General features: G+C 39.9%; 1 protein-coding gene across 1 annotated transcript in view; it reads right to left on the reverse strand.

Moving 5' to 3' along the window:
• Positions 1–6,117: 6,117 nt before the first annotated feature.
• The window catches only part of igf2r (insulin like growth factor 2 receptor), a 74,974-nt gene continuing 55,080 nt past the window's right edge, over positions 6,118–26,011 (reverse strand). The window contains exons 31-47 of the mRNA XM_002933871.5: positions 25,600–25,796; positions 24,572–24,698; positions 23,590–23,709; positions 22,762–23,021; positions 22,022–22,231; positions 21,372–21,521; positions 19,702–19,863; positions 18,643–18,838; positions 17,023–17,257; positions 16,777–16,913; positions 16,360–16,474; positions 15,329–15,472; positions 13,330–13,517; positions 13,008–13,194; positions 12,408–12,548; positions 11,162–11,231; positions 6,118–9,661 (exon numbers count right to left, since the gene is read on the reverse strand). Of these exons, the coding sequence (XP_002933917.2) occupies positions 9,269–9,661; positions 11,162–11,231; positions 12,408–12,548; positions 13,008–13,194; positions 13,330–13,517; positions 15,329–15,472; positions 16,360–16,474; positions 16,777–16,913; positions 17,023–17,257; positions 18,643–18,838; positions 19,702–19,863; positions 21,372–21,521; positions 22,022–22,231; positions 22,762–23,021; positions 23,590–23,709; positions 24,572–24,698; positions 25,600–25,796 (3,032 nt within the window). The 3' untranslated portion in view covers positions 6,118–9,268. The remainder of the gene's footprint in view (positions 9,662–11,161; positions 11,232–12,407; positions 12,549–13,007; positions 13,195–13,329; positions 13,518–15,328; positions 15,473–16,359; positions 16,475–16,776; positions 16,914–17,022; positions 17,258–18,642; positions 18,839–19,701; positions 19,864–21,371; positions 21,522–22,021; positions 22,232–22,761; positions 23,022–23,589; positions 23,710–24,571; positions 24,699–25,599; positions 25,797–26,011) is intronic.

Genomic DNA, 26,011 nt, shown 5'->3' on the forward strand with positions numbered 1-26,011 from the left:
GCCCCTAATTAATTGTACCCTCCTAATTAGGGGTGTGTCTATACTATTGTTTTAAGCACCACCATTTCACTGTTATGTTATCCTGACAAAGCAAGGGAGTGCCCCCCCCCCCCCACCCAGATACGTTGATGTTTGTGGTTTCACTGGCAGAATAAATGGGGTAAGCTCCTCAGCCAAAATGTTCTGTGTGTTTGGTCTCTACTGCTTACATTGCTTCTGACCACTCTATCAGCTCATGTCCAGGGGGTGGTTGGGGAACCTCTTTGATGAGTGCAAGACGGGTGTAAGGAAACCCAAAGCCTGTTGGTGATCAACCAAATTCCTAAGGGGGTTCTGAGAATAAGGTCTAGAAAATTCACCACTTCTTGGTGAAATGTGCCTTTGCCAGTCATAAGATCTTCACCAGTGATGTCCAAACAGTGGCTCAGGGGGCAACATGGTGATCACCAACCCCTTGGATGTTGCTCTCAGTGCCCCCAAACCAGGGAGTTATCTTTGAATTCCTGACTTGGGGGCAAGTTTTGGTTGAATAAAAACAAGATTTACTACCAAATAAAGCCCCCTGTAAGCTGATAGTGTGCATAGAGGCTGCCTAATATCCAATCTTAGCCCTTATTTGGCTCCTCCATGAACTTTTATGGTGCTTGTGTTGCTCTCCAAGTATTTTCACATTGGACTGTGGTTCACGAGTAAAGGCCCCCATACACAGGCCGATAGAAGCTGCCAATATCGGTCCCTTGGACCGACTCGACAGCTTATCTGCCTGTGTAGAGGCAGAAACGAGCGGGCTGGCCGACCGATATCTGGCCTGAAATTGGCCAGATATCGATCGGCCAGGTCAAAAGATTCAGTCAGATTGGGGGCCGCATCGGCTCATTGATGCGGTCCCCGAACCAACTGCCCCATTGCCGCCTACATAATCCGGTCGTTTGGCCCCAGGGCCAAACGATCGGATTATTTTTTTTTTAACTTCAAGCTCCCCGATATCGCCCACCCGAAGGGGACAAGATTTGGTTGAATAAAAACAAGATTTGCTACCAAATAAAGCCCCCTGTAAGCTGATAGTGTGCATAGAGGCTGCCTAATAGCCAATCTTAGCCCTTATTTGGCACCTCCATGAACTTTTATGATGCTTGTGTTGCTCTCCGAGTCTTTTTACATTTGACTGTGGCTCCCGAGTAAGAAAGGTTGGGGATCCCTGCTGTATACAGACAAACATTTCACTAGAGTAGTTGCACAGTTCCATTTGTATATTGTTAGGAGACAGCTCATACAAGCTTCCAGTGGAAGAGGAAGTGAAACATACGGTGAAGGGAACCAGTGTGGTTGTAGAGTTCCTGTTGGTTACAATAGTAATGTTAAGTGCGTAGTGAAAGATGGAAAACCAGAAGTTAGTGTGTGTATGAGCAATGAGTAAGGGGCTTAAGTTGTCAAGTTGCTAAAGGATTAGGTTATAGGCTTGAATGAAAAGGTGGGTTTAAAAAGGATAAATAGTTCACCATAAAAACTTTTAGTATGATGTAGGCAATGATATTCTTAGACAATCTGCAACTGGTTTTCATTTTTTGTGTCTTTTGTTTATTTAGCTTTTTGTTCTGCAGCACTCCAAATTGAAATTTCTATAGCTATCTGGTTGCTAGAGCCTTGTTTACCCTAGCAACCAGCCAGTGGTTTGAATGAGAGACTGGAATATGAATAGGACGAGGCCCAAATAGAAAAATAATAAAAAGTAACAATAATAATAAAATTGTAAGATCACAGGGCAACAGTTTTTAGGTGCCAGGGTCAGTGACCCCCAGGGGAAAGCTAGAAAGAATCAGAAGAGGAAGGCAAATCATTGAAAAAACGTATCCGTTTATCCCACATTCCATATCCACTGTTCTTCTATGCAAATCCCTTTACTGGCTCCCAGTTTCTTATCAAATTAAACTATTAACACCCCATTCAAATCCCATTTAAAAAAACCAACCCTACCTCAACCGTGAGCCTCATATTTTCTTCTTCTCACCTTCCCTTCTCTTTTGGTCTCATCTCATTTCCTACGGCAATATTTCTAACTTTTGTCTTCCTTTGACATTCTTAAGCCAATCCCACACAATTCAGTTTAAATCCATAAAAACAGACTTTATCTATAAGCATTTCTGCTGTGCTCATTGTTATATTGCATATTGCTTACATTTCCATATTTGTCTCCAATGCACAGTGAGGAGTCAAAGATTACAAAGAGTTTAAAGGTGACTTTAGAGATACTTATCTGCTTCTAGATCACTCTACAAGAAGGACACTACCTAGGCTTAAGCTTCTCCCTACAGATACCTGTCATGTAACATTCTGATTAATGTTAAACAGTGTGGGACTGGGACCCCAGGGGCCAGCAGAAAACCTTACACCACAAGCCCACTATACCAACTATTTGTCCTCCTTTCCTCACCCAACCTCTTTATTCTCCTAGTCTCGTTTATTTACATGCTAGCATCTATTCTTCCATCTATTTCTCCTCTTTGTACCCATTCAGAAATAGGGAATAACCATGAAGCAGGCCAAATAGTGAGGAGCAGGGGCCCACTGACACCTGGGCCTACCGGGAGTTTTCCTGGTATCCTGATGGGCCAGTCCCACACTGCTTTGACACTGTCTCTAACATCCTGATAAAGAATATGAGAGTCCTTAATGGTTACAAGGAACCTGGGCAGATTTGTCTCAGTTTTGTTCATATGAATGTAATGCAGATGTTGGAACCTTTGCTATGGAATGCTGCATACCTCCCAACTGTAGTGATTTTAACAGCCTTGAAGTCCCAGATTCTTACTGTAAAGTCCCTCGTTTCCCTTTGATCTCCTGCACTGACTGCTTACAAAGATACAATGTTTCTCAAACTTAATTAGATAAGTAGCTTTAGGCAAAGAGAGCACAGAAAACTTATTAAGCTACACCTGCACTGAGATACAATTGTAGCTAATAAGCTAAACAGGTCTCTTAGGGGAACTGAGACTTGCAGCTTAAAGGGCAATTTCACCTTTTTTGTAGCAAATCTGTAATAACATATAAAACAAGACCCCAAAAACCGACAGAAATGTGTTCAAACTTTAAGTAACCTGCCAAATTTTGTAAAATGGGAGTGGTATTTAGGGGGCATGGTCAATAATGTCACCGCACTATGCACAACATTTCTTTTTATCCCTGTTTACTTTCTTCAAACGTTGGGAGGCGTGAATGCAGATAGGCGCACTTTGCACCCATCATGTAATAAGTGGCATTTGGTTGGGACTCCCCTTGCCAGGTTGACATTCTGTGGCAAAAAATATACCTGCAAGAGCCTCATTCATCAGGAGCATCAAGGTGTTTTGTCTCCCAAACAAATCCCAATCCCTGTGGGCTACAAAATGGGTTCAGATCAGCTGTTGGTAATGAAGTGAATATCTTACTTACATGTAAATACTATTGTGCGAGACCCATGTGAAATAATCCCGGCAGCTGAGTTGTCTTGTCTTCTTTTCTCTTTTGTTTAATGTGCTTTGTATGCTGAATGGATATAAAGGAAAACAGCTATGATTAGTATTCATTGCCCTTGTTCCCAGTGCTGCATTGCTCAATATTGTATTTAAATCCAAAGATTATTGCATGAGGGTGAAAGGACACAAAAAGTTAAAACCTACTTATTAATGGTTCTCTTTTTTACTTACTATACACAAATTATGCCAGAAATAAGGAATGGACTGTTAGTTTAACTACTGTAATGCCAGTGCTGTCTCTTCCTTGCAGGCCAATGGGTTCTGTAGGCTTCTCAAGGGTGTGAAATGTGTTTCTGTTACATAAATGGCACATATGCAGGCACGCAAAGGGGTGGGACCCCCTCCCCAATATCCTGCATTAAATTAAAAGACCCAAAAGAAATGTACTGCTGCCTGCACCTGTAACAGATATGGCACACATTAGTAGCTGCAATAAAACCAGAGAAACCAGTGGCCACAGGCCACTTCCCGAACCATTCATGTGCATTACACACTGCTGTGTAGCCATGGGGGCAGCCATTTAGAAGAAACAACACAGCTTACATAGCAATAACAGATAAACTCTGTGGAATACAAGGGTATTTTATCTGTTATTTGCTATGTAACCTTTTTCCAGCTTGAATGGCTGCCCCAATGGCTACACAGCAGCTTTGTTTATATAAACTATAGAAGTGTTCCTAATGCAAACACATCAGTTTCACTAGTGCAGGGCAACAGTACATTATATTTTAACTTAAACACTTTAAAGGGGAACTTCAGCTTCCAATCCAAAATTTGTTAAAAAGCCCCACACAACACAGAAACCCCTAATATATCCATCACTGTAATCTGTTCCTTCCAAAAGTATGAATAAATACCCCCTTTACAGTATATGCTGAAATCCAGCTGAAAAACAGTTATTTTCTTTCTGCATCATTGGAAATCTTAGCAGGGTGGAGGGAATAAAACATTGATGTTACAAATTGTAACAACTTCTCCACCACTTACAGACAGCATGCAGCAACTACATAACCCACAATGCATTGCACTGTGATGTTACTTTCCTTATTGACATCACAAGTGCAGGGCCCCTGTTCAACACAACAGGGGCCCAGGCTTAGGTAACTGTTCAAACCATATTATTATATTAATGAAAAATATTAAATTCATCCAAAAGATTAAGTTGTGTTTGGGTGGTGTTTCCCTTTAAAAAACCCAGCAGGGCTTGTTAGCCATCAGTGTAGATGTATGGTCTTATTACTCAGTTATATTAAAAAATAATGATGTTTTGCTGCATTTGGAACTTTCTGGTTAACTGGTTTCTGGATTAGAGATCAAATGCCTTTTATTTTTTGTGTGGTTTTTTTTTTTTAGCTCTGTATTTCTGAATGGAGGCCACATATCACAGCCTCAGCAACAGGGGGCAAAAAGTTTTATAATAAAGATAGAGAAAACCAAGTTAATATGTAAGTGGTTGAACTCTTAAGCCTAGTGGAGCAAGTCACCTGCCTGTGTATGATTATTGCAATGTAGTCATTCAGTACAGGATGTTGTAATAATGATCTTTTTCTTATAATACAGTATGTCAGTGACGTTAGTTATCATGGACAAGGCACATTATTTGCTAAAACCGTGCCAATTTGGCTCCGAGTACAGCGTTTTCCCAACTGACCTGCACAGTTTAATAAGGGAAAGTTATATCAAGCGTGCAAATGATTTGGGATTTTAAAGAAAGAAACAACCATCAATATATTCATAGTGGATCAGGGCTTCCAGCATGTCCAAGTCAGGCTTACCTGGCAAAAGCACTGAGTGCTGGAGGGGTGCCACATCCCTGTGCCCTGCTCACATACTGGAACATAAGGAAGGACACTCTGCCTCTCTCTGAACAATAAGGTTTTGCTTGCAGCTCTTAGCTTTTCTATACAGGTGCAGGCACTAGGAATCAAAATGTAGTTACATTGTGGAGACTGTGTGATCTACTGTATATGTGTGATAGCAGGCTAGGAAAGTTCTGCCAGGGTGTATTGCCATAGTATAGATGCAACCCTGAATGTGGGATGCCATTCTTACCAATTCATTAAGCTGAATCTGAATGAGACCTAGGACCAAATCCAGCCTGGTCCATAGCGAATGCAACTACCTACGGTGGGTGGAAAATAGTATTGCCTAATGGTAATCTATGTGTGTCTTCACTTACAATCATTTCAGGCACAAGATCTGCATCTTAGCAGAAACTTATGAGGGATAGCCCAGGTCTGGAATATATACAGTATGTATTTATCTCCCTTGCTTACTCAAGGTGCCACCCAGAGATCAGAGACACCCCACGATTAAAAAGCTATTTATCTTGCTGTGTAACTCTATTTATGCTGTAAAAACAGCATTGTAACATAACTGGTGGATGTATGCAGTAATGTGTCACTGTTGTCTATGCATCATTCTATTTCATTTCACCCATTCTAACCATGGCTGTGCCCTATGTGCCAGGTGGCTGCTATATAAAACTCACCAAGGATTCCTCTCTGGGTTCAGCCTACAGACTAAAGCAGAGGCAATGTATCAAGGTGCCAGCAGGAGATATGAGTGTGGTTGGCACAGAGTGTGAAATAAACAAACAAATGAGTTATAACTTATATTTTTTATTTGTTCAATACTTTTATATTACAAGAGGATCACAAATTAAAAAAAAAAGCTTCTTTTACCAATAAACCAAAAGAATCAGCAAAAATATACAAATCATATGGGAAGTACCTGAGCTGAGGCTCACTCAGCATCACCTTTAAATTAACTTCACAGGGAAAAACATACCACAAATAACCTTTACCAGGCCACCCCTTTAAGAGGCCACATACTAAAAATGCAGAGAGAAGGGATGTTTGGCTACCATGGAACCCTGCAGAATGAATGTTTTGTTTTTTTAATGGGGCCAAGCATTAAAGGGAAGATCTGGTCACTGTACCTCCACATGAACTGTACCAAATGTCTTATAGACAGGGCAATGTATAAAGCAGTGTGAATGCAAAGTAACAAGGGAGATTATGCTAGTGCAAATGTTGCTTACATTTCCCCCCATCTGCACCTGTTTCTGCTCCTTAAAAGGGATTCAAATGGCTAACAGGGATGGCATGAGTACCCTCAGTGTGCTACTCTATTCACTCTGCTCTCAACATTGGCACAGAAGTAAAAAGGAAAACAATTTGGTTCAAAAACGAAGCCTCATTTGGCAGGATTGTCTGTGGCATGTGAATTGGGATTTCCCAAGTAGAGGAGCAAATGTATATTGGGATAGGTCATACAGGAAATGTATTGTGGGTTATACTTCCAAATGTTTGTTATACAAGGTGTACCCCCATCTTGGATCCTGGTGTCTTAGAACAGCACCCAGCACTGTTACTAGCTGTATGGTTCTACCTGTCCCAGGCTCTACTGATTGGCATTGGTGAGACTGTATTATTTGTGGGTTGGGAAGGCAGAAAAAATAATTGAGTGACGCTATGGCTACATCTGAGGACACAAAGGGCTGATATACCCTCTCTATGTACTACACCAAAACTGTAGCCACCACATACTACTGTTCAGTTTTTAGCTGGCCATAGACTGGGCAATCTAAGCGGCTTACCCTGCCTATCCAGACTGGGGTGGCAACCTAAGGACTCCCAAAAGATAGCAATAAATCCATTGGGCAGATTAAAAACTTGACTGGTCGAGGAACAAATTGGTGTGTGGAGGTCATCAACTAGGATCAGACCACACTGGCCCAGCGTGTGGGTGGCTGGACTGGGGAGAGATCCACTCATTTGGAGACCTCACCAAAAGAGTCCACGTCAAAGTGTATGGCCACCTTTTGACTATGGAGATTACCCCCCACTGACAAAAGCAGTATGGAAGCTTCAGTGCATATGCAAACAAATATGCAGTAAAGGATGCCTAGAACAGAGACATTCCCCCCCCCACCGGGGGTTAGTTGGGCATATTGCCTGCATGTTTTCTTTTAAAAAAAGTTAATAAAACTGTAAAAATCACTGTATTTCAGCTGCAGATTTTAAAAATATCAATAGTGGGAGAAGACTTATAATTTGATAGTCCTGTATATACTGCATTAATAACAGAACAGTCAAAGCCACCGCTACTCAGCCGCTGTGAACTACAACAACCATCTAGGTAAGCATAAATGCAAACTGGCTGAGGATGCTGGGAATGCTGCTCGCAACCAAAGATAATATAGGAGTGTTATATCTGGCTGGGGTTCATAAACAAACACATTTTTGTTTTATTGAAATGGGGTAAAATACAAATAGTCCTAGGGTAAAGGGACACTACACACATAAGCGCTGGCTTTTCCCCAATATAACCAACATGTTATATACTGCCCCCTTTTGGCTGGGGAGGCTTTTACTAACAACCTAGCAAGCTACGGAAAACGTCTGTTGCCAAAAGTGCAAAAGAAAATGGATTCCTTCATCTTGTGGAAATGCAATGTAAAGTTTTATACAAAATGCACTCAGTCTTTAAAGGGCAAGTAAACCCCTAAAGGACAGAGATACAGAAGCTATTAAATGTGGCACATCAACCACATTTCCTACACCAATCTGCAAAGCTTACTGTACTTCAGGCTTTACTTGCCCATCACTAGGTAATATCTAAACTTATAAAGGGAATATTTCATGTGCCAATACTGTATTTTGACCACTTCACACCCAGAATACAGTGTCACACGGTGTTAGCTTGGTTACATTACTGTTCAGCAAGAAGGAAATGGAAGCACCCAAATTGGCCTGTGCCAGTTTTGTGGATAGTTGGCACACAATGGCAAGTAATGAACGGAATGATTTCCCGCTGACCTTGCACACTGCCTAGGAATACTGCTGGATGCACACTGTAAGGCCTCTTTATAGGACTTGGATTTAATATTATGGCATTTACCAGAGCTGCACTCAGCAGAGCATAACTGAGATTTAGGATGAAATCACATGAGGACTTCAATCGGTTTCTTTAGATTTAAGCTGGGTTCTGATGTACTAATTAAATGTAGATCAAGTGATCTCTACACCCCAAACACATACAGAGCAATACAAGTTTATGTCGTGCACAGACAGCAGCAGGTACCATACCTATGATATATTACTACAGAAAACATGACATTCATGACAGTCCTTCATATAATGCTCTGGGATTTAAAGAAAAGGAATTAATAAAGGAAGCGAAGAGGCCAGGTTCCTAATAGTTCTGACCAAAGGGGAGTGCGTTTCTCTGCTCCATCAGTATTTCGATTATTATTGTTTTACCCTGCCGGCAGGAAGAACTTGGTGCTGTTTATTCAGCCAACCTGAGATGTAGTTCAAGCGAATAAATAGTGAAGATGCCAGTAGTCTCTTTTCTCTCACCGCTGCCAGAGGATCAAGTCATTGAAGTTTCTTTGAATTTCATTGATTACAAAGTGCAACGTACAAAGCAAGAAGATGATCAGCTCCCATAGATGGCACAGGAATCCCAGGAGGCTACGATTCCAAATGCACTGAACTTCCCCGCAAACCCACTGCGCACTAAATCTGTACATTATCATCACTGTAAACTGCAAAAAGGCCACTTCCCTTCTTCTCTTTCCTTGCACTTTTTATTTTAGTTTGTTTTCCTAAATTTCCCCCCAAGGAGAAAAATGTGAGGGAACAGCGCATTAGGTCAAGTTATTCATATTTGGTTGCAGTAGCTTTGTCTGTCCCAACAATATTTTCTTAGGCACAAAGAGTAAATGGGAGTGAGCGTACACACCGGTGCTACACATTCAGCATGTCTTCATCACTGTCATCATGGAATGAAAGGACATTCAGCTTATCTTCTTTTTTATGGTGACCAGGCTTGGCCTTGCCCTGATTTCCTCGTGCTCCATTCTGTGCTCCCATCAACTTCTCGTCAATGGCAGAACTGTAGCCTCTTTGTGCCTGACTTGCATTCATCTCTTTGTTCCTGGCAGACTGAATTCTGACTTCTGGTATGGTTAAGACTTCATCCTCACTGTCCAGGTCGTCCACAGGAAGTGAGGTGAAGGTCCCGGGCTTTACAGACTTAATGTGACCATTCTCTTGACGTTGTTTTGCATTATTGCCTGTGGACACCTCTTCCATTAGCCATTCAGTCTCATTGTCATCTGCTTCTTCTTCAGTGCTGATCTATATGATTGTAAAAATGGGGAAGGCAGATTTAGAACAATGGTTTTCAAAGTATTCTATCTAACGAAGGTCTCATACAATTAACTTATTTAGATAGTTTACTAGATTTAGTAATGTGGCTGGGCAGGAAACTCAGTTCACTATAGGCGCACAGCATTAAGCTGGCCATACACGTCAGGGCCACACACAGTCAGGGCTGAAACAGCAGATAAGGAGGTAGAAACAATAGGATTTCTACCTCCTTCTGCCGATTCAGCCCTGACGGCAGATTTTGGTCAGGCGCCTTCTATGGCGCCCGATCAAAATTTTCTAACCTGGCCGATCGGCGAGTCATCCGATATCATCAGCTTCCTGCGATATCGGTCGACTCGCCAACATGCAATACACGCACCGAATATCGTACGAAACGAGGTTTCGTACGATAGTATCGGTGCGTGTATGGCCAGCTTTACACAGATCCTTGTGGTATCATTTACAACAGTGTGACTCCTATTGTTCTACTGGGTGTTATTTTGTCATCTGCCACTAGGGGCACTTATTCAGCAATGCTACATTTTAAGCAGAGATGCAAGTAATTCTAAGGGCTCAATCTCACAAACATTTTTTCATGCACTCCCCTGCAGAGGATTCCATCGCAGGGGAGGGCAGGAAGAACATGTTGCACTCCACCTGCACACATGTGTTAGTACAGCCCCGTTAGGAAGAATGGAATGCATTTGTACTTACGCCCCATAATTCCTAATATTGTTATACATTTGAATTCCAGCTATGTGCCAAGATAACATGCAAAAATGCCATCAAGAATTAATTGTTTCTGAACAACAATTTAGAATATCATAAAACACTAAGCTCCTGAGTGGCAAATTGGAAAAAGCTTTGCCACTGACTACACACAGTTCTAGTCCCTACGAGGATTTTCTTTGAGGGCAAAGAGACTGCAGGTTACCAAACAACAACTGAGGAGGCTGAGGGGAACATGGAAACAGTATCAGCTTGAGGTACATGGGGCTCACTAGAGAACCCAACCCTATGGGCCTATCACACAGTTTATGTATAAGCATTTAATTATACTAGGGGCACTGCCTTACTAGACCTTTGCCAGTAACAATACATGGAAAGACATGGTTGGAAGTAAGGAAGCAATGCATTCTGGCCTAATATAGTATTTGTGGTTAGACCATCTAAAATCATAAACATGTTCCATAGTTGCGGTGTCTCTAGCACCACCACATATTATTTCTACAGGTTACTGTTCTCTGACCCATAGAGAGAGATCAGCTGGCTGCTTAATGATTTTTACCTGAAGCAAATGTGAAATTGATTCATATTGAATGAGTTGAGAAACTCTGCTTATTGATCATTTGTATTTGCTTGCCATTTATTTCCTCCTTTGTGCCAAAAATGTAAAGTGAATGCCCATACAAAGTGCTTGACTAAACCAACTTATGTCATTTGTTTTCATGTGCATAGGGTAGAACATGTTGCTTCTGTGGCTATTACCTTGGTATATTTGTAGGACACGGGAGAATTTCTTCTACAGCAATTGGTTATCTTGAACATCACACTTTCTCTGTGGAAAAGGGTAAACAAGCTGAACAAAAAACTTATGTCACACAAACGGGGTTTGGAACTGGCCCTGCTATACAAAAACATCTAGCAAAGCTGGTTTAAAACCTAGTATTGCATTTGTGCATAGACATTAGGGGTCATTCACTTTACCCTGGGGCGCAAGCGATAGAGTTGGTAAATGTCACTAGAGTACGCCTCTTAGTGCTTCATCATCACTTGCGGCCAGGGTAAGCTGTACTCAGCTCCTCATGCCAGATTCCTAATCCGTCGCAAAAAGCAGAGAGCAGCACCAGGAAGTGCATCTGTACCCTGTCCTTATTGCCTGACTTAGGGCAGGAGGTAAAAACAGGGTCCTGCTGCAGGCGGTGCCTACTTCCTCTCCCTAACATCTGAATGACATGCAAGTTAGGGGTTGGGTGGGAGGACATCTACATAAGGTAAAGCAGAACAGAGTGTACAAAAAAAAAAAAAAAAATAATAATAATAATAAATGATCCACTGTAGACGGTTATTTCTAATATTGCATGCTGCATTCCCCCACTGACTCCATTTTAGCAATAAAAATATTTCCCTGGCTAAATCTGCAACTTTAAAACACGTAGTACCTGTAGCTTTGTGTACTTTGCATATACCCTAATGCTAAAGACCACACAGGGCAGAGGAAGCAGTCTATAACACATTGCTCACATAGCAAGAATCCTTTGCCTCTCTTATCTATAGGTGTGACCCCCTGTTCTTCATTCAAGCTTTACCACTATAAATGAGAGCATTTCAGGTTTCTAGTTTCCTGGATAAGATCCCTTTTTGCATAATGCCAACTTACCTTTCTTAGCACTGTGTTAAAAATCAAATACACCTGAAATTAAATGTTCAAGATATTACTGAGCTCGCCTCCTCATCCTGTCGTCCTTCCCTTCTGTTTACTGTCAAACAATCTAATTTATTTTCAAATGTTTCCTGTTAGTCACCAGCGCTATATCAGAAATTGGTTCCTTTTTTGCTATGAACAGGAAGGAAGCTGTTGTTCTTTCCCCACAAAGCAATGCACAATTCTCAGAGCACCTAATTTTATAGCTCTCAAAAATGCTGTATAATTACAATAAACTCTAGCAATTTTAAATCAAGGTGTAACAGAAAAAAACAGAAGAATGTGAACTTTTGTGTGTAGATATTTTACCTTCTTTCTTTCTTGTACAGCAAGAGCACCAGCAGGCATATAACAAGAACAACCAGTAGTATGCTGAGAATGGCACCCACAGCTTGGCTCCGGCCAGACAGGCCCTGGTAGTTCGGCTCACTGCCTGGATTGCCATTAGGCCTGCAATACATGAAATGTTAGACAATTTCTCTTTGGACTCTGTTATTTAGATACTGAGACCTGTCTCTGCTAAAACATACATAGAGACTTCAGTTTTGTCTAATCTGTGACAAATAACTGACTGTAAATAGCTCCGTGTGCATTGCCCTTAGACTCCATTTTAATCGACCTATTCTAATTTTTAAAAGTAAAACTTCTATTTCTCTGTAATAATAAAACAGTAGCTTGTACTTGATCCCAACTAAGATATAATTAATTCTTATTTAAGGCAAAATTATCCAGCTGGGTTTATTTATATGTTTATATCATTTTATTGACTTTAGGTACAGAGATCCAAATTACAGAAAGATCCCTAATCTGGAAAACCCCAGGTCCAGAGCCTTCTGGATAATGGTTCCCATACCTGTATATCAGCATTGCTATGTACCACTGCAGTAAGCAAAACGTATCAGAACTTACACCAAGGGGCAGACGGCGGAAGTATACCAAGTAAACAAGTATTGACAATCGGTCGTTTCGTGGAAGAATTCTGGCCTTCCCTCCCCGACAATCTGACTGCAGTAGAACAAGATGGTGGCTGTAGCATTTTTTGACTTATCTTTGCCACACTGAGAGTCAGAAGTGAACACAGCATCCAAATCATCATCTGAAACACACAGAAAAGTATTGACTTTGGAATCAAAATGGAGCGACTAATTATGTGATTATGTAGTTTAAATACTCCAATTCAGAAAGATCAGGGTTGCTTTCTTGTATATAAGTCAGAAAAAATAAATCTTACCATTAATGTAATACTTGACATTCCTAACAGAACCAACTGGTCTTTTGAAATCCCCATTTAGTTTTATTTGACATACGCTGGCATCTTTACATTCCTGGTAGCGGGAATCTGCTTTTCCAGATAACTGTATCTCATAGACATAGCTGTCCTTGCCATTCGATCGGATGTCACCAGTAGCATTATATGATCTGAATAAAAGGGGGGATATTCAGAACGTTTGCAATGTACACTGATGCTCGACTCTGGTTTGGGCTGTATTTAGTGACTAGAAGCTGCAGCCTATCCAAAAGAATGACACTGGGATAGGGTAAAGCCACAGCGCCACCACTGGGTGTACAGCTGTGCTGCACTTACTTGATTAGCAGGGCCCCACTGCTGTCAGTGAACTGCAGACTTCAGAATAAGGGGATAGGAGCTCGGGTGCCTGCAACGTCTTTCCTCTAACAGCTTTCCATAGTGCTCATTTCTCAATTAAGTGTTAGTCCTGGGAAAGCTGTATGGATTGGGTGGGCTGCAGTGGAAGTTCAAACACCAATCCAATCCCTGTGCAGCTCTATTGGGACTTCAATAACAAATGAGCAATGCCGGAAGCTGTGTAGGGGAAAGAACATGCAGCACCAGAGCTCCATCCCTTCCCAAATCTGCAGATCACTAACAGCAGGGTGGCCCAGATAATCCAAGTGCAGCACTGCAGGGCCCCCTTAACTATATAAGGATCTCTATGAATAAATGCATTCCAGCAGTCAGTTGCCAGTGACAGTATATAATAATGTAAGGCAAAACTGGACTCGCCTTTAAAGGTGTAATGTGCAGCAATGTATTTTTTGTTTTGTACATATATGTTCTTCATTTTGTGGTATCACCCACTGCATTTGCCTGATACCAAGTGATCATACAGATTATATACTGGGCGCTGATAATTACACCAGTTGATGCTTGAAGGATGAACTTTGGCTCAAGGTGTATTTCCACACTGCTAAAATCAAACCTATTTCAGAATGAGATTCCTTTCCATCTGTGTGTTAAGACGTACAAGCAAGGTTTGTAGGTCTCTATCCTATACCCTGTCTGCACCTGAATCACAGGGAAGGGATTGTCTTTTTTTATAAAAATGGTGCGGATTATTTAAGAAATGTATATTAGAAATAGGTGGGGATGGATAATTTTGTCATGACTGCATTGCAGGATTCATTTTTCATAATATTTGCCATTGATGCACAATACAGAATAACACATATCTAGACAATAGCAGCATTGCTGCAACTATCTAACAAGCTCTTCAGGTGCATTCACTAATCCTCAGGCAGTGAGCAAAGTCCACTGTTTTCCCCCAGAATTCATATGTTATTGTGTGCATAATTGGTTGTTAAATTGGACACAATTGTGCTGCTTCTGACTCTTGTGGCTGCATCCAGTGCAACTGCACCACATAGTTTTGCAGCCTGCCTGGGGTCAGTTCCGGTGTTTGCTCGTATCAGTTTTAGTATTCTGTGTGCAAATGGCATCTGCACCCAAGTGTGCTACTATCTACTGATGCTCGGCTTTGAGGGAACCCTGGAACTAGCGCCTTGTAAGAGCCGGAGCTCCAAGGTTCACACAGCACCATGCTTCAATAGATGCAAGAGTGCTCAATTCAGAACAGACTGCAACTAAGCGGAAGTATTTAGTGCACTAAGGACAGATTAGGGCACAAGTACCTTTAATAAAAGTGGTTTTAGTGTGGGGAAAAGAAAATGAACCCTATAGTCTCAAAATGATCAATTAGTTCTGATAAAAGTGGCCCTAGTGTTTATGAACGTGATGGTGACCTTAGACTGTAAGCTCCACTGGGGCAGGGACTGATGTGAGCAATGTATTTTCTCTGTAAAGCGCAACGGTAATGTTAGCCCTGTATAAATGGCATAATAATAGGTAAAGAGAATAAACACAAAGCACACCCGAAAAGAAGAAATGATTAAACAATAAAAGGATTACAAACAACTGGATAGAATGTACTTACTTGAAATAAATATCAGTTAAATTGACATTAACACCATCATCAAGGCTTAATATGCCATTTTTCATTTCCGCAGGTTTTGGAATACTTCCACAAGCCGCTCGAGTGTTCCATATAAAATGATATTCACAGAGTTTTGCATCGTATCTGTAATACATTAGCACAAAGCTTATTATGCCAAGCATATGCACAGGTGGAGCCAGACTTGCCTTAAACCAAACTCTCGCTATTATATCAATGATGCGAATTCCTAGGCTGAAGTATTTCAATAATGGCGTATGTGGAACAGTGGCATAACTATACTCCCCCCATGAAAAAATCTTTGGAGGGGCCCAGTGTGCATATCCACCCCTATCCAGGATGCACAGAAGCTTTTATTTATAGTGGAGGCCTTGACAGAAGGGACGCTTTGTGACCCCCACAAAATCTCCTCTTCCACAGATGACACAGCTCCCGAATCTTCCTGCTCCTCTGGATTTATTGGAATCTGTCTCACAAACATGAGGTGTATAGGATTTTTAATACAGGGAATAATGTATCCCCTATTATAACATTTTTTCTTCCTGTTTGGCTTCTGATCATCTGAACAGGTGAAATAAGAGACTTAAGGGCATTATTGAGAGAACTGAAGGTATGCCTGCAGCTTGAGATTAACTCTTTATTAGCCTTTCCTTCTCCTTTAAGAATAGTAGAAGTCACAGAGGAGTTCCATGACCATAATAAGGTAAAAGGGCAAAGGCCATGTGCTTTTATTCACGTCATGGAACTCCAAGGTGACTAAAATACTCATATTTTACAACAGGGGGTATGTTATTTATAATAATACACATGCTTCAATGAGTCATGTGACAAGTTACATCACTGAGCACCGTTTATAACTGATGACATCACTAGGGTCTGCTTAAGCTGTAATTACTGGATATTCATGGCTCATATGTATTATGCTGTACATAAAAAATATACAAATATATTTATATTATATATTTATATATATATTAAACCATCCATGCTCTTTTTTTTAATGTCTCACTTACCTATTGAGTGTTGGAGTACCAACTGTAGTAAAACATCTCAGCTCTATGGTGGTAGAGAACTTTTTGTTGTTTCCACAGGTATCCCCGTTAGAATACTTCACATAAACAGCATTCTCTAAAGCACACAAGCAAAGTGCAGTTTAGGGTATATCATTTACTTGAATGGAATCATTAATAATGAAATTTGTGTTTGGGGGAGGCTACCAAAAGATAGCTTTCCACAGTAGAGCTCTACATGTATATATGACAGTTTGTCACATTTTTGGAAGGCTAAGCCTCTTTATTATTCTCCATGGATGGATAAAAGCAGCCTAAGAATATAAAAACAGTCATTTTTTATAAACATTTAGCAGCAAAAACGCCTAGGATGTGTTTGATCAATACCTGGATACAGTGCTGCCCCACCTGCATACATACCTTTCACAGTAACAGTCTGTGTATGAACTTGACCCAAGTTCTGAACATTTCCACTGGAGCTTTTAATGCAAACACTAGTGCTGTCTGAGCATCCTGGGGGCCCCTGGTGCACACTCTGGCAAAGGTTTATGTAGTAACTATAAAAAAAAAAGTATAAAAAGCAGATCAGAATTGCTTTCCCCTTACATTACAACCTTAATTAAGCTGGCATGAGCAGCCAAGTGCAGCCATGCAATGGTTACTTACGAGCTGCCTTCATGAACAAAATTCCAGGATCCTGTCATTGAGGAGAGCATTCTAAGGTCATAGGTCTTATGATGATAAACTAATTTGCAATCCAACTTTCTTGGCAGACACACGAGTTTTGTTTTCCATTCAAAGGTAGCAGAACAGCCTCTAGTTTCACTAAATAACACCGGATTCCCTATTCCCGCTTGCTCATCACATTTGAATAAAATGGTGGATTCTCCTTGTGATTTATCTGAAGCAAATGAAAAGGAAACATTAACTTACTTGTAAAGCCTAAAAAGCTAAAAAGATATTCACGTAAAATTGCTCACATCACTCTACATCAGGGATCCCCAACTTTTGTTATTCATAGCTACAGCCTCTATGCACACTATCAGCTTATAGGAGGTTTTATTTGGCAGTAAATCTTGTTTTTATTCAACCAAAACTTGCCCCCAAGTCAGAAATTCATAAACAAGCCATTACACAGCTGCATTATGGCGTTATGGCCATGGTGGAAGATGGTGTTATGTACTAATACATCTAAGTTTTAGCTAGCCAACACCCCTCTTCTTATAAGGGGATTAAAGGAGGACCAGCCAAAATGAGGATAAAAAAAAAGCATGGATGATCAGCCGTGCAATGTGTGTGCACCTGCTGTGGGCCGGGTGCAGCCTTATGGAGCAGATTTTAGTGTCAAAACGTGTGAGTTATTCGGCACTAAAATCTGCTCCGTCTGCCTGCATCCAGGCTGACACAGTGGCTCTGGGTGCAGGCACATGAAAAGTGGAGTGTGAGTCTGGGCCTGCGTTTATACACAGGCTGTAGCCTTAGGGGCACATTTACTAATCCACGAATCCGAATCACGAATGGGAAAAAATCGTATTGGAAACGAAAATTTCGGAAGATCGCAAATATCATGAAAATGCTTACGAAAAAATCGTATTAGTCACGATAATATCGTATTGGCGATCCGAAAATCACGAAATTTTCGTACCGAACCATAGTAAACAGCGGTAAAACCTTTACGAAAAAGTCGTGCGGACGCCCGAAAAAATCGGCAAAAATACACTCAGAGCATTCGCATGAACGCTCGAGCATTCGTGCTTTTGTAAATGTGCCCCTTAGTGTAGACAAATACAAAATAGAAATAATCTTTTAAGTGCAATGTTACATTTACTGACTCACTGGGAGTAATTTGCTTCTACAATGGAAAAAAACATGTTAGAATTTTCATAATGGAAAACTGTTGCCCCAGTTTAATGTGCAATAGAATCTGCCAAATGTTTTCTCTTAAAGTGGTAGTTCACCTTAAAAAACTTTTATTAATATGTAGACAAATGTTATTTGGAACTGCATCTGTTAGGGTTACATTTATCCTAACAACCAGGAGGCAATTTGAAAGAGAGAATACAAAAATAAACAGAAGAGAGTCTGGACAGTAAGACAAGCAATACATGTAACAATAAAACTCTAGCCTCACAGTGCAGAAGTTTTTAGGATGGAGGGTCAGTGACCCGTCAGCCATATAGCATTTTAAATTGCAGCCTGGAAAGGGTTAAAACTTGCAAAATAGCAGTGAAAAAAATGTAGTGCAGCTAATAAAAATCATATCAAGCGCTGTAAGAGAACATGTACCTGGGCATAAATCTCCACCACCATACTGGACTACCAGCGTCTCCTCTTGATGGAGATAATTCATTTTCATTTCCTTGGCACTGCCAAAAGAAACTACACTGCTTCCAGACACAAGGCACACAGCTCCATTGCATTTACCACTTGGTACATTTGCTGCTGCACACACTCCTACATAATAGGTCTTAGGATCAGGGGTCTGTAGAGCAAGCAAAGTTCAACATTAAATGTACTGTATGTATTTCATCAAAGTTGACCATCCATACATTACATAACAGTTGTACCATTTCATAACAATGACAAGCAATATGCACTATACAATTTGGACATACTCATTTCACTGGTTCATTTTGCAGTAAGTATTGTCGCTGGTTTTTCCACCCTGAAATCCAGTTCTGTTATGGGAACATGAGCAAATCAAAGCTGCTGCTATTAAACTAAATAAATATGATTTCTACTGAATATGTAGTTTTTTGTATTACTGAAATCTCTGCAAGATCACAGGACAGTCTGCAGCAAGTTACTACCACATAACGACTGTTAAGCAGTAGACCAGTAGTGACAGAACTCCCCCATCCATATGACTCTTTGAGGATAATTGCATAAGGGGAATTTGATGGACCCTTAAGAACTGTCAGACAAAATGGCCTTCCCCTACCTGCCAACATGCAGCCAATGCAGGTACTGCCACTGACAGGTGGGGATCAGTTGGCAATGTTAGGGCTTTTATTTTAGTAAGGGGACAAATAACATGAGCATTCCTGAAAGAATATATAACATCTTTTTAATATAGGGGTTTTAAACACAATAAAGAATCTGTTTCTCTTGGAATAGCAGGATAAAAAATGGCTACCATAACCACGCATTGTTTTCCAAAACCTTTTACCCTTATTATTCCTGCTACATTAAACTGTAAACCATGGCATATGAACATGTAAAAGGTGAAAGAATACAGTAATGGAATCTAGTCAAAACATATATTCAAAAGTACAAAAGATACATGTTATTTAAGGACAACTGCAATTATATATTAATTGCTACATTGCTATATTTCATGCTTACCTTGAATGAGCCCCTGGAGAGACTAGACAAATTAAATGTATATTGAAGCTGTGTATCAGTCAAGGTGCAATCAGCAATTTCCTCTTCATCTGGACAGACTACTGATGTGCCCCATTCAAATATATATTTGCACTGTGTCACCTCCACCAGCTGTGGTGTTCCCTTTTGAATACAGAAAAGAAAGGTTAAGAGAAAAATAACAAAAACACACTGGCCCAGGGCAGATATGCATAGCAGGTTTGCCACATAAGCTTACAGTACTGCATTTGACTGCTCAACCTGCTGTTCTCTTCCCACCTACAAGTTGACCAACACTGCTCTACAATGACCATAAACGGAAAGGGCTACACATGCACAGTGAATAAGGGCACATATCTCTTAAATGGAAAAGGACAAAAAAAATATGCATTTTTATCATAAAGTCAGAATCCCTACACATTGGATAAAGACTTTTCTTCCCCTTTAATAGAATATTGCTCATTGTCCTCACTTGTTCCCCTTATTGCAGGTGGGGTCATTTTAGGGAACTGGGAAACAGTTTAGGGCAAGAACCCACCGTTGCCACTCCCATGGTAAAGCCCTGCTATCACTGGCGACAAACGGCTCTGAAAACGCTTTCCACCGGCAACAAAAGAAGTCGCCAGTGGAAAGCCCTTCACAGCGCTTCTTCTTCTGAAGTCGTGCGAAGTTGCCTGCAGGAGGAAAATTCAGGTGACTCTGGATTACCGAAGCTATGTGAACGGCTTTCCACCGGCAACTCTTATTGCTGCCAATGGAATACTTTTCCAGAGCGGTTAGTCGCATGCAATAGTAGAGATCTTTCGCGGGTGACTCAATAGCTCCACAGGACATCAGCCTTATAGATTTTGGTGAACATTTATAAGCAGCTGTGAAAGCAATCAGTGTAACAATAAACAACTTTGTAAAGAGTGTGAAATGTCTAGACCTCTCAACAATTTCAATGTAATCCTTTTTGTAAACCTAGCATCCTGGCCAGAGGCCGCATTCATAAAAATAAATATGTGCTGCTAATATGACCAAATTGTAACAAACTAAAAAAAATAAAGAAATTTATTTTCTTTAATAGGGTCGGTAGCCTTAAATCCCTACTTTTTCCAAACCACAGGACTAGGTTAAACTTTAGTAATCGAACATAAATTCTACCTTCTGCATTTTCACATGATTCAAGCATTTTAACATCTGCAATTCCATAATTTACATTTAAAGAAGATTTTTCTTTGACACTTTGTTGCCCTTGCAGGAAGCAATTTTGCATGTGACAAAGCAGGCAATGTGACATCTTCCTTAACTCTCCATATAGACTATTGTTCAGAAAAAAGTGGTAAATACTTGAGTTTCTTAAATACAGCTATGCCTTTGTTCTTGTCTCCCATAGTTTGTTTCTATTTGTATTTGTATTAAAGGAGAAGGAAAGGTAAAACCTAAGTAATCTTTATCAGAAAGGTCTATGTGGTCTGTGTGTGACAGATTTGTTGAGCTTCAAATTATTTTTCTAATGAAAACACTGTATTGTATAATAGCATGAGAGAAGCTGCTCAACTCAATTACCATTTGTCTGACTGCTCCTCACTTATTGGGTGTAGTTAGGCTTTAAACACAGAAACTGAATCACCCCTAAAATTCATACATGTTTCGTCCTCTTTACTTACCAGATCAGTCCCCCTGGCACAATGAAAGATGATAACTGAGGAGTAGTTTTGCTGTTTGTCAGTTGCGCACTGAGTAGGACTCTCCATCATGAGCATAACCTTGTCAATTGCTGGGTTTATCTGGGGAGGACTACGGGCACGCCCAATATCCTATTAGAAATAGAGATAATAGTGTCAGACAGATACACAAACACTAAGAGATTTTCCTGTTATATAACAGACATGCAGTAAGCAGGTGTGGGTTGCCAGAAGCAGAATACTACTGCACATTCCTTGAAATTTCTGCTCCAAATATGATCAGCCTTTCCTTGTCTTTTAATGTTACATTTGGCTGAAATACAACAATCTCTTTCCACTGTAGAACCCTTATACAGCACCATGAATATCACCATACTGGGTACCCAGCCTCATTTCTCTTCCTATATTTGTGGACACAGACAAAACCCTCTGATGTCATTATGCCAGAGCACATATAAAATCATCAGATTGTTACTCACTACTGAAGATGATAAATTATATATATATAGTTTCCTTGAGGTTCTGTGACCTGAATAAACATTGTGCACTCTATATTTTACTAAAGGCAAACACACACAAACTCCCATCTATTCACCTGAGAAACGCAATACTTAAGGAAACGAAACACTTACAAATGGGCTTCCGTGTAAAGGGTCCAGACACACTGCTGCTCCTGGAGGGCACTTTACATCCACCTCTGGGTTTAATGGCTCGCAGATGTTGATGTAAAAATCAACTATGTTACCGGAAGTGGTGCCATCCACCGCTTTATAATTGCCAGTGTTCTTGATCAAAGGAGTCAGATCAATAAGGGATGTGCCATTGTTCACAAAGCATTTTGGCTGGTTTTAAAAGATAAAAATACATTTACATAACAAAACAAAAATACCATAGAAATTTTTCATAGAAAAATACCATAGAAAAATTTTTATGAAAAGGGTTTATTTAGATAAAGCAGGGGTTTTACATATGAGTTTGTTTATACAATATATTTTTAGAGAGACCTACATTGATTGGGGTATCGTTTTCCTTTAAATCCAATTTCAGCTTATGGGACTTTTCACATACATCACCATTTGGGTGCAAACTTCTTTTTGAACGGTGTGCATTATTATTAAAGATACTATCTTCCCCTATCTACTACTATCTTTTTTATGTTATGCACTTCTAGTTGCTAACAGGTACTTTCATTTTTTGTTTGCTTTGTCTAGCTAAGCTTTCTCATCCAAATCACTTCTAATTAACCCTATTACTTTAGTTACACATACTAAGACAATTTTTGAAGATTTTGTATTCTTTCACTTTAGGAGCATATTCAGGAGTGGGGGAAGACTATCACAAGGCTTTTTTTTTTTTTAAGCATTTTACCCACCTTCTCTTCACAGATGACTGGGGTGTGCCAAGCAAAGTCCCATGTGCATGTTGGTCCATCATATGACACTAGAGTCGGATTGCTAGCTGTGTCAGAGCCCATCCCACATACAAAGCTAAAAACACTTCTGTGCTTACGACCGTTTATAGTGCATGGATCACCGTCCTCATAAACAAGACGCACAACCTGATCCATATAAGTGAGCTGAGTCTGTGCCCTGCCAGCACTAAAAATCTTGCCACCTTCTGAGATGCACACCCCTAACAACAACACAAAAAAAACAAGATTTAGCAATGAGAAAATAAAAGGAGGCGTTCTTTTCTTTTTAGTCATTTTACAAGAACAGATGAAGTTAATAAAGCAGAGTTTAGAGTAACAGGACATTAAACCCCTGTGACTAATTGCTATCCTCTTACCCCAAGTCAGCATACTGGCACGTGATTCTTTTGTGAAGAATGGGCTACTTCCATTTGTTCATTTTCAGTAATTATGTTTTTATTTTAAAATAAATATTTTGCATCCTTTTCTGCCTGCCAATTACTCATTGTGGTTTGTCGTTTTCCCAAACTGCTTCCTATAAGGCCTCTGTCACAGACAAATATTTAACTAGTGTGTTTTTTTCTGCAGACAAACTGCAACTGCAGAAATAGGTATTTACCAACAGCTATGAAAAAAATGAATTAAGAAACAGTTACCTATTTTTTTTTTTATTTTTGTCTTTTCCCTCCCCAAGAATCATTTTCCCTTGGGAAACAGTCCTCCATACAATACGCACATGTATTCTCATACATATGGTTATAAAAATCAAGTCACATATTTTTGACTTACCAGATCCTGAAGCACATCCACTCTTTACTTCACTGCAGATATTTAACTTAACTGACCTCCTGCCATCTTCAACACTGTAACCATCAGCCTTGGTTAACAAGGACAAATTAAAAAGGTGACCTGCAGCAAAGAATACAGAGGAACAGAATTAATCAAAGAAAATATGTAATGTAAATTAGCTGGTTTTTCTTTCCTCAGCAAATTTTATTTGTTTTCTATTATTTAAAGTACTACTATTTACTAGTAGAAACTGCCACATACAAGTGTTGCATAATTATTGGTACAAACTAAAGTAAACTTGCTCAGTGAAGGCAAGGGTGCTGCCCAGGGTTAAAAATCCAGCTCTCAATCTCAATGTACACCCCCACCATAGGTGTAAAACATGCAACCAAAAATTCTTATACAAAGACACTGAGAGAGAGCCAAACTTGCAATCAGGTGTGATATATGTCCTGGAACCATTGTCCTTTAATATTTAGTGCAACTTTGAATAGTCCTGCTGAGAACTTGAAGTGACATACTTTAAAAGAGAAAAAATGGTATAACAAATGGGTGCCAGTGCACCCCTTCTTAAAAATGTGTTTTTTCTTGCAGAGTGCTCCACTTCCATCTTCTTTAGTGCTGCCAGGCATACCATACAATGGATAAAGTTGGGCAAATCTACTGTATTATTCAGATTCGTCTGAATCCATGCTCCTGGCTGAACCAAATCCAAATCCTTAAAATTGCGTGACTTTTTGTCACATAACACAGAAGTTGAAAATTTTTCACAGCGCATACAGCACCCTTCCTTATTAGGATTCAGATTCGGTTTGGTATTCAGCCAAATATTTCACAAAGGATTTGAGGTTCAGCCAAATCCCAAAATAGTAGATTCAGTGCATCCCTACAAAGCACTCAGGTCTCAGATGTACAAATATTAGTGGTGTCTTCACTAATGTGGAGGCCTCTATGCTACAGCACATGCTGATGACTTCCTTACCTGTTGCAGGATCTGTAACCATGCAATGGTCTTGCACAGAGATATCAAGGGGGCAGGCTGTGGCAGTCCTCCAAATAAACTGATAATCACAGTCCTGCAAGGCTGAAATAAACTGAGGTCTGCTGTGCTGTGAAGAAAGCAACAAATACATGTTTAAAATCCAGGATACAGGACTATTATGATATTGGTCAAACGTATCTATGGATCCATTGGTTCTGATGGATCTCTAACCGGAAAAGCATGGTTTAATGGCAAATAGTTATAAACCATAAAGATAGTGCTGGAGAATTTGTATAATCCACTTACTATTTACCCAAAAGTTCATATGCTTTTTTTTTTAACAGGTGTCCAAATTAGACAGTAGTATCAGTTTAACAAATGTTAATGTCAGACATAGAATAATACATCTATAGCAACAGATTATAAATCAGTCGTAAGAAAAAAAAGGAACCAAAGGATCAAACTGTCTGTACACGGTCTACTGTCTGCAGTCAATTGCTATAGTTTGGTAAGGAGTTGGAGGATTTTCTGGGGGAAAATTCCAGGCAAGATATGTTTCCATATATAGCCTATTCTGTTTGTTCTATCTGGAGTGAGTTCATATGCTTTTCATCATTTATACAATACAAATGCATGTAGACCCAAGATGTTAACCCCCTTTCTGTTCCACATATTCTGGTAAAACAGAATGGCAGATAACAAATGCTAATGGTGGTTTTTGGCCTTCTTTTTCATATGAAGTAAATTTTTGCTGGAAGATATAGGCTTACAGAAGTTTACGGAGATATTGTTTTTATTATTGTTGTACAGGGGAGATTTTCTAGTCCATTGCAGCACTGATCATTAAAAAGATGGGCGTGCCATCCAAATACTTTTGTCCAACACCTTGAATAAAAAAAAAATCTCCTTCAATCTTTGTTCTGCAATGAACAAAGCATTATATGGGGAATTCTCATCATTATGCTTATTACAAATATGCACTTAGATTTTATTTATCAGATAAGAACACAGGTAGTAATACCACTTACTATTTGGGTTTTATCACACTTGAATCGTATTGTTGTTGTTTTATTCCTAATACCATCTGGGCATGTATCACCATTTTTATACTCAAGGATAGAGATTCCATTTTCCCATCTTGGGCTACTAGCAAGTTGACCAAGATTAATGGCCTTGGTTCCTTCCCTTAAGCAAGCAGCGACACCCTCCTGACAGGAAGCAGGTCCTAAATGTAAAGAATTATTTTGCAGACATGTATAGCAGTTTCGCTAAAGGAACAATAAAATCTTAAATAAAGGTCCCTCCAACATATATTCAGAAAAAAAGAAACATTTCCACAAGAAAGTTTGTATGATATAGATAAACATATAAATTGCTTGGCATAGTTATAAAGCCTTATTATTTACTTACAAGCAACATACTGCCCTATCTGCTGTATTG

The sequence above is a fragment of the Xenopus tropicalis genome, chromosome 5 (assembly GCF_000004195.4).
Source record: "Xenopus tropicalis strain Nigerian chromosome 5, UCB_Xtro_10.0, whole genome shotgun sequence".
NCBI classification, from domain to species: domain Eukaryota; kingdom Metazoa; phylum Chordata; class Amphibia; order Anura; family Pipidae; genus Xenopus; species Xenopus tropicalis.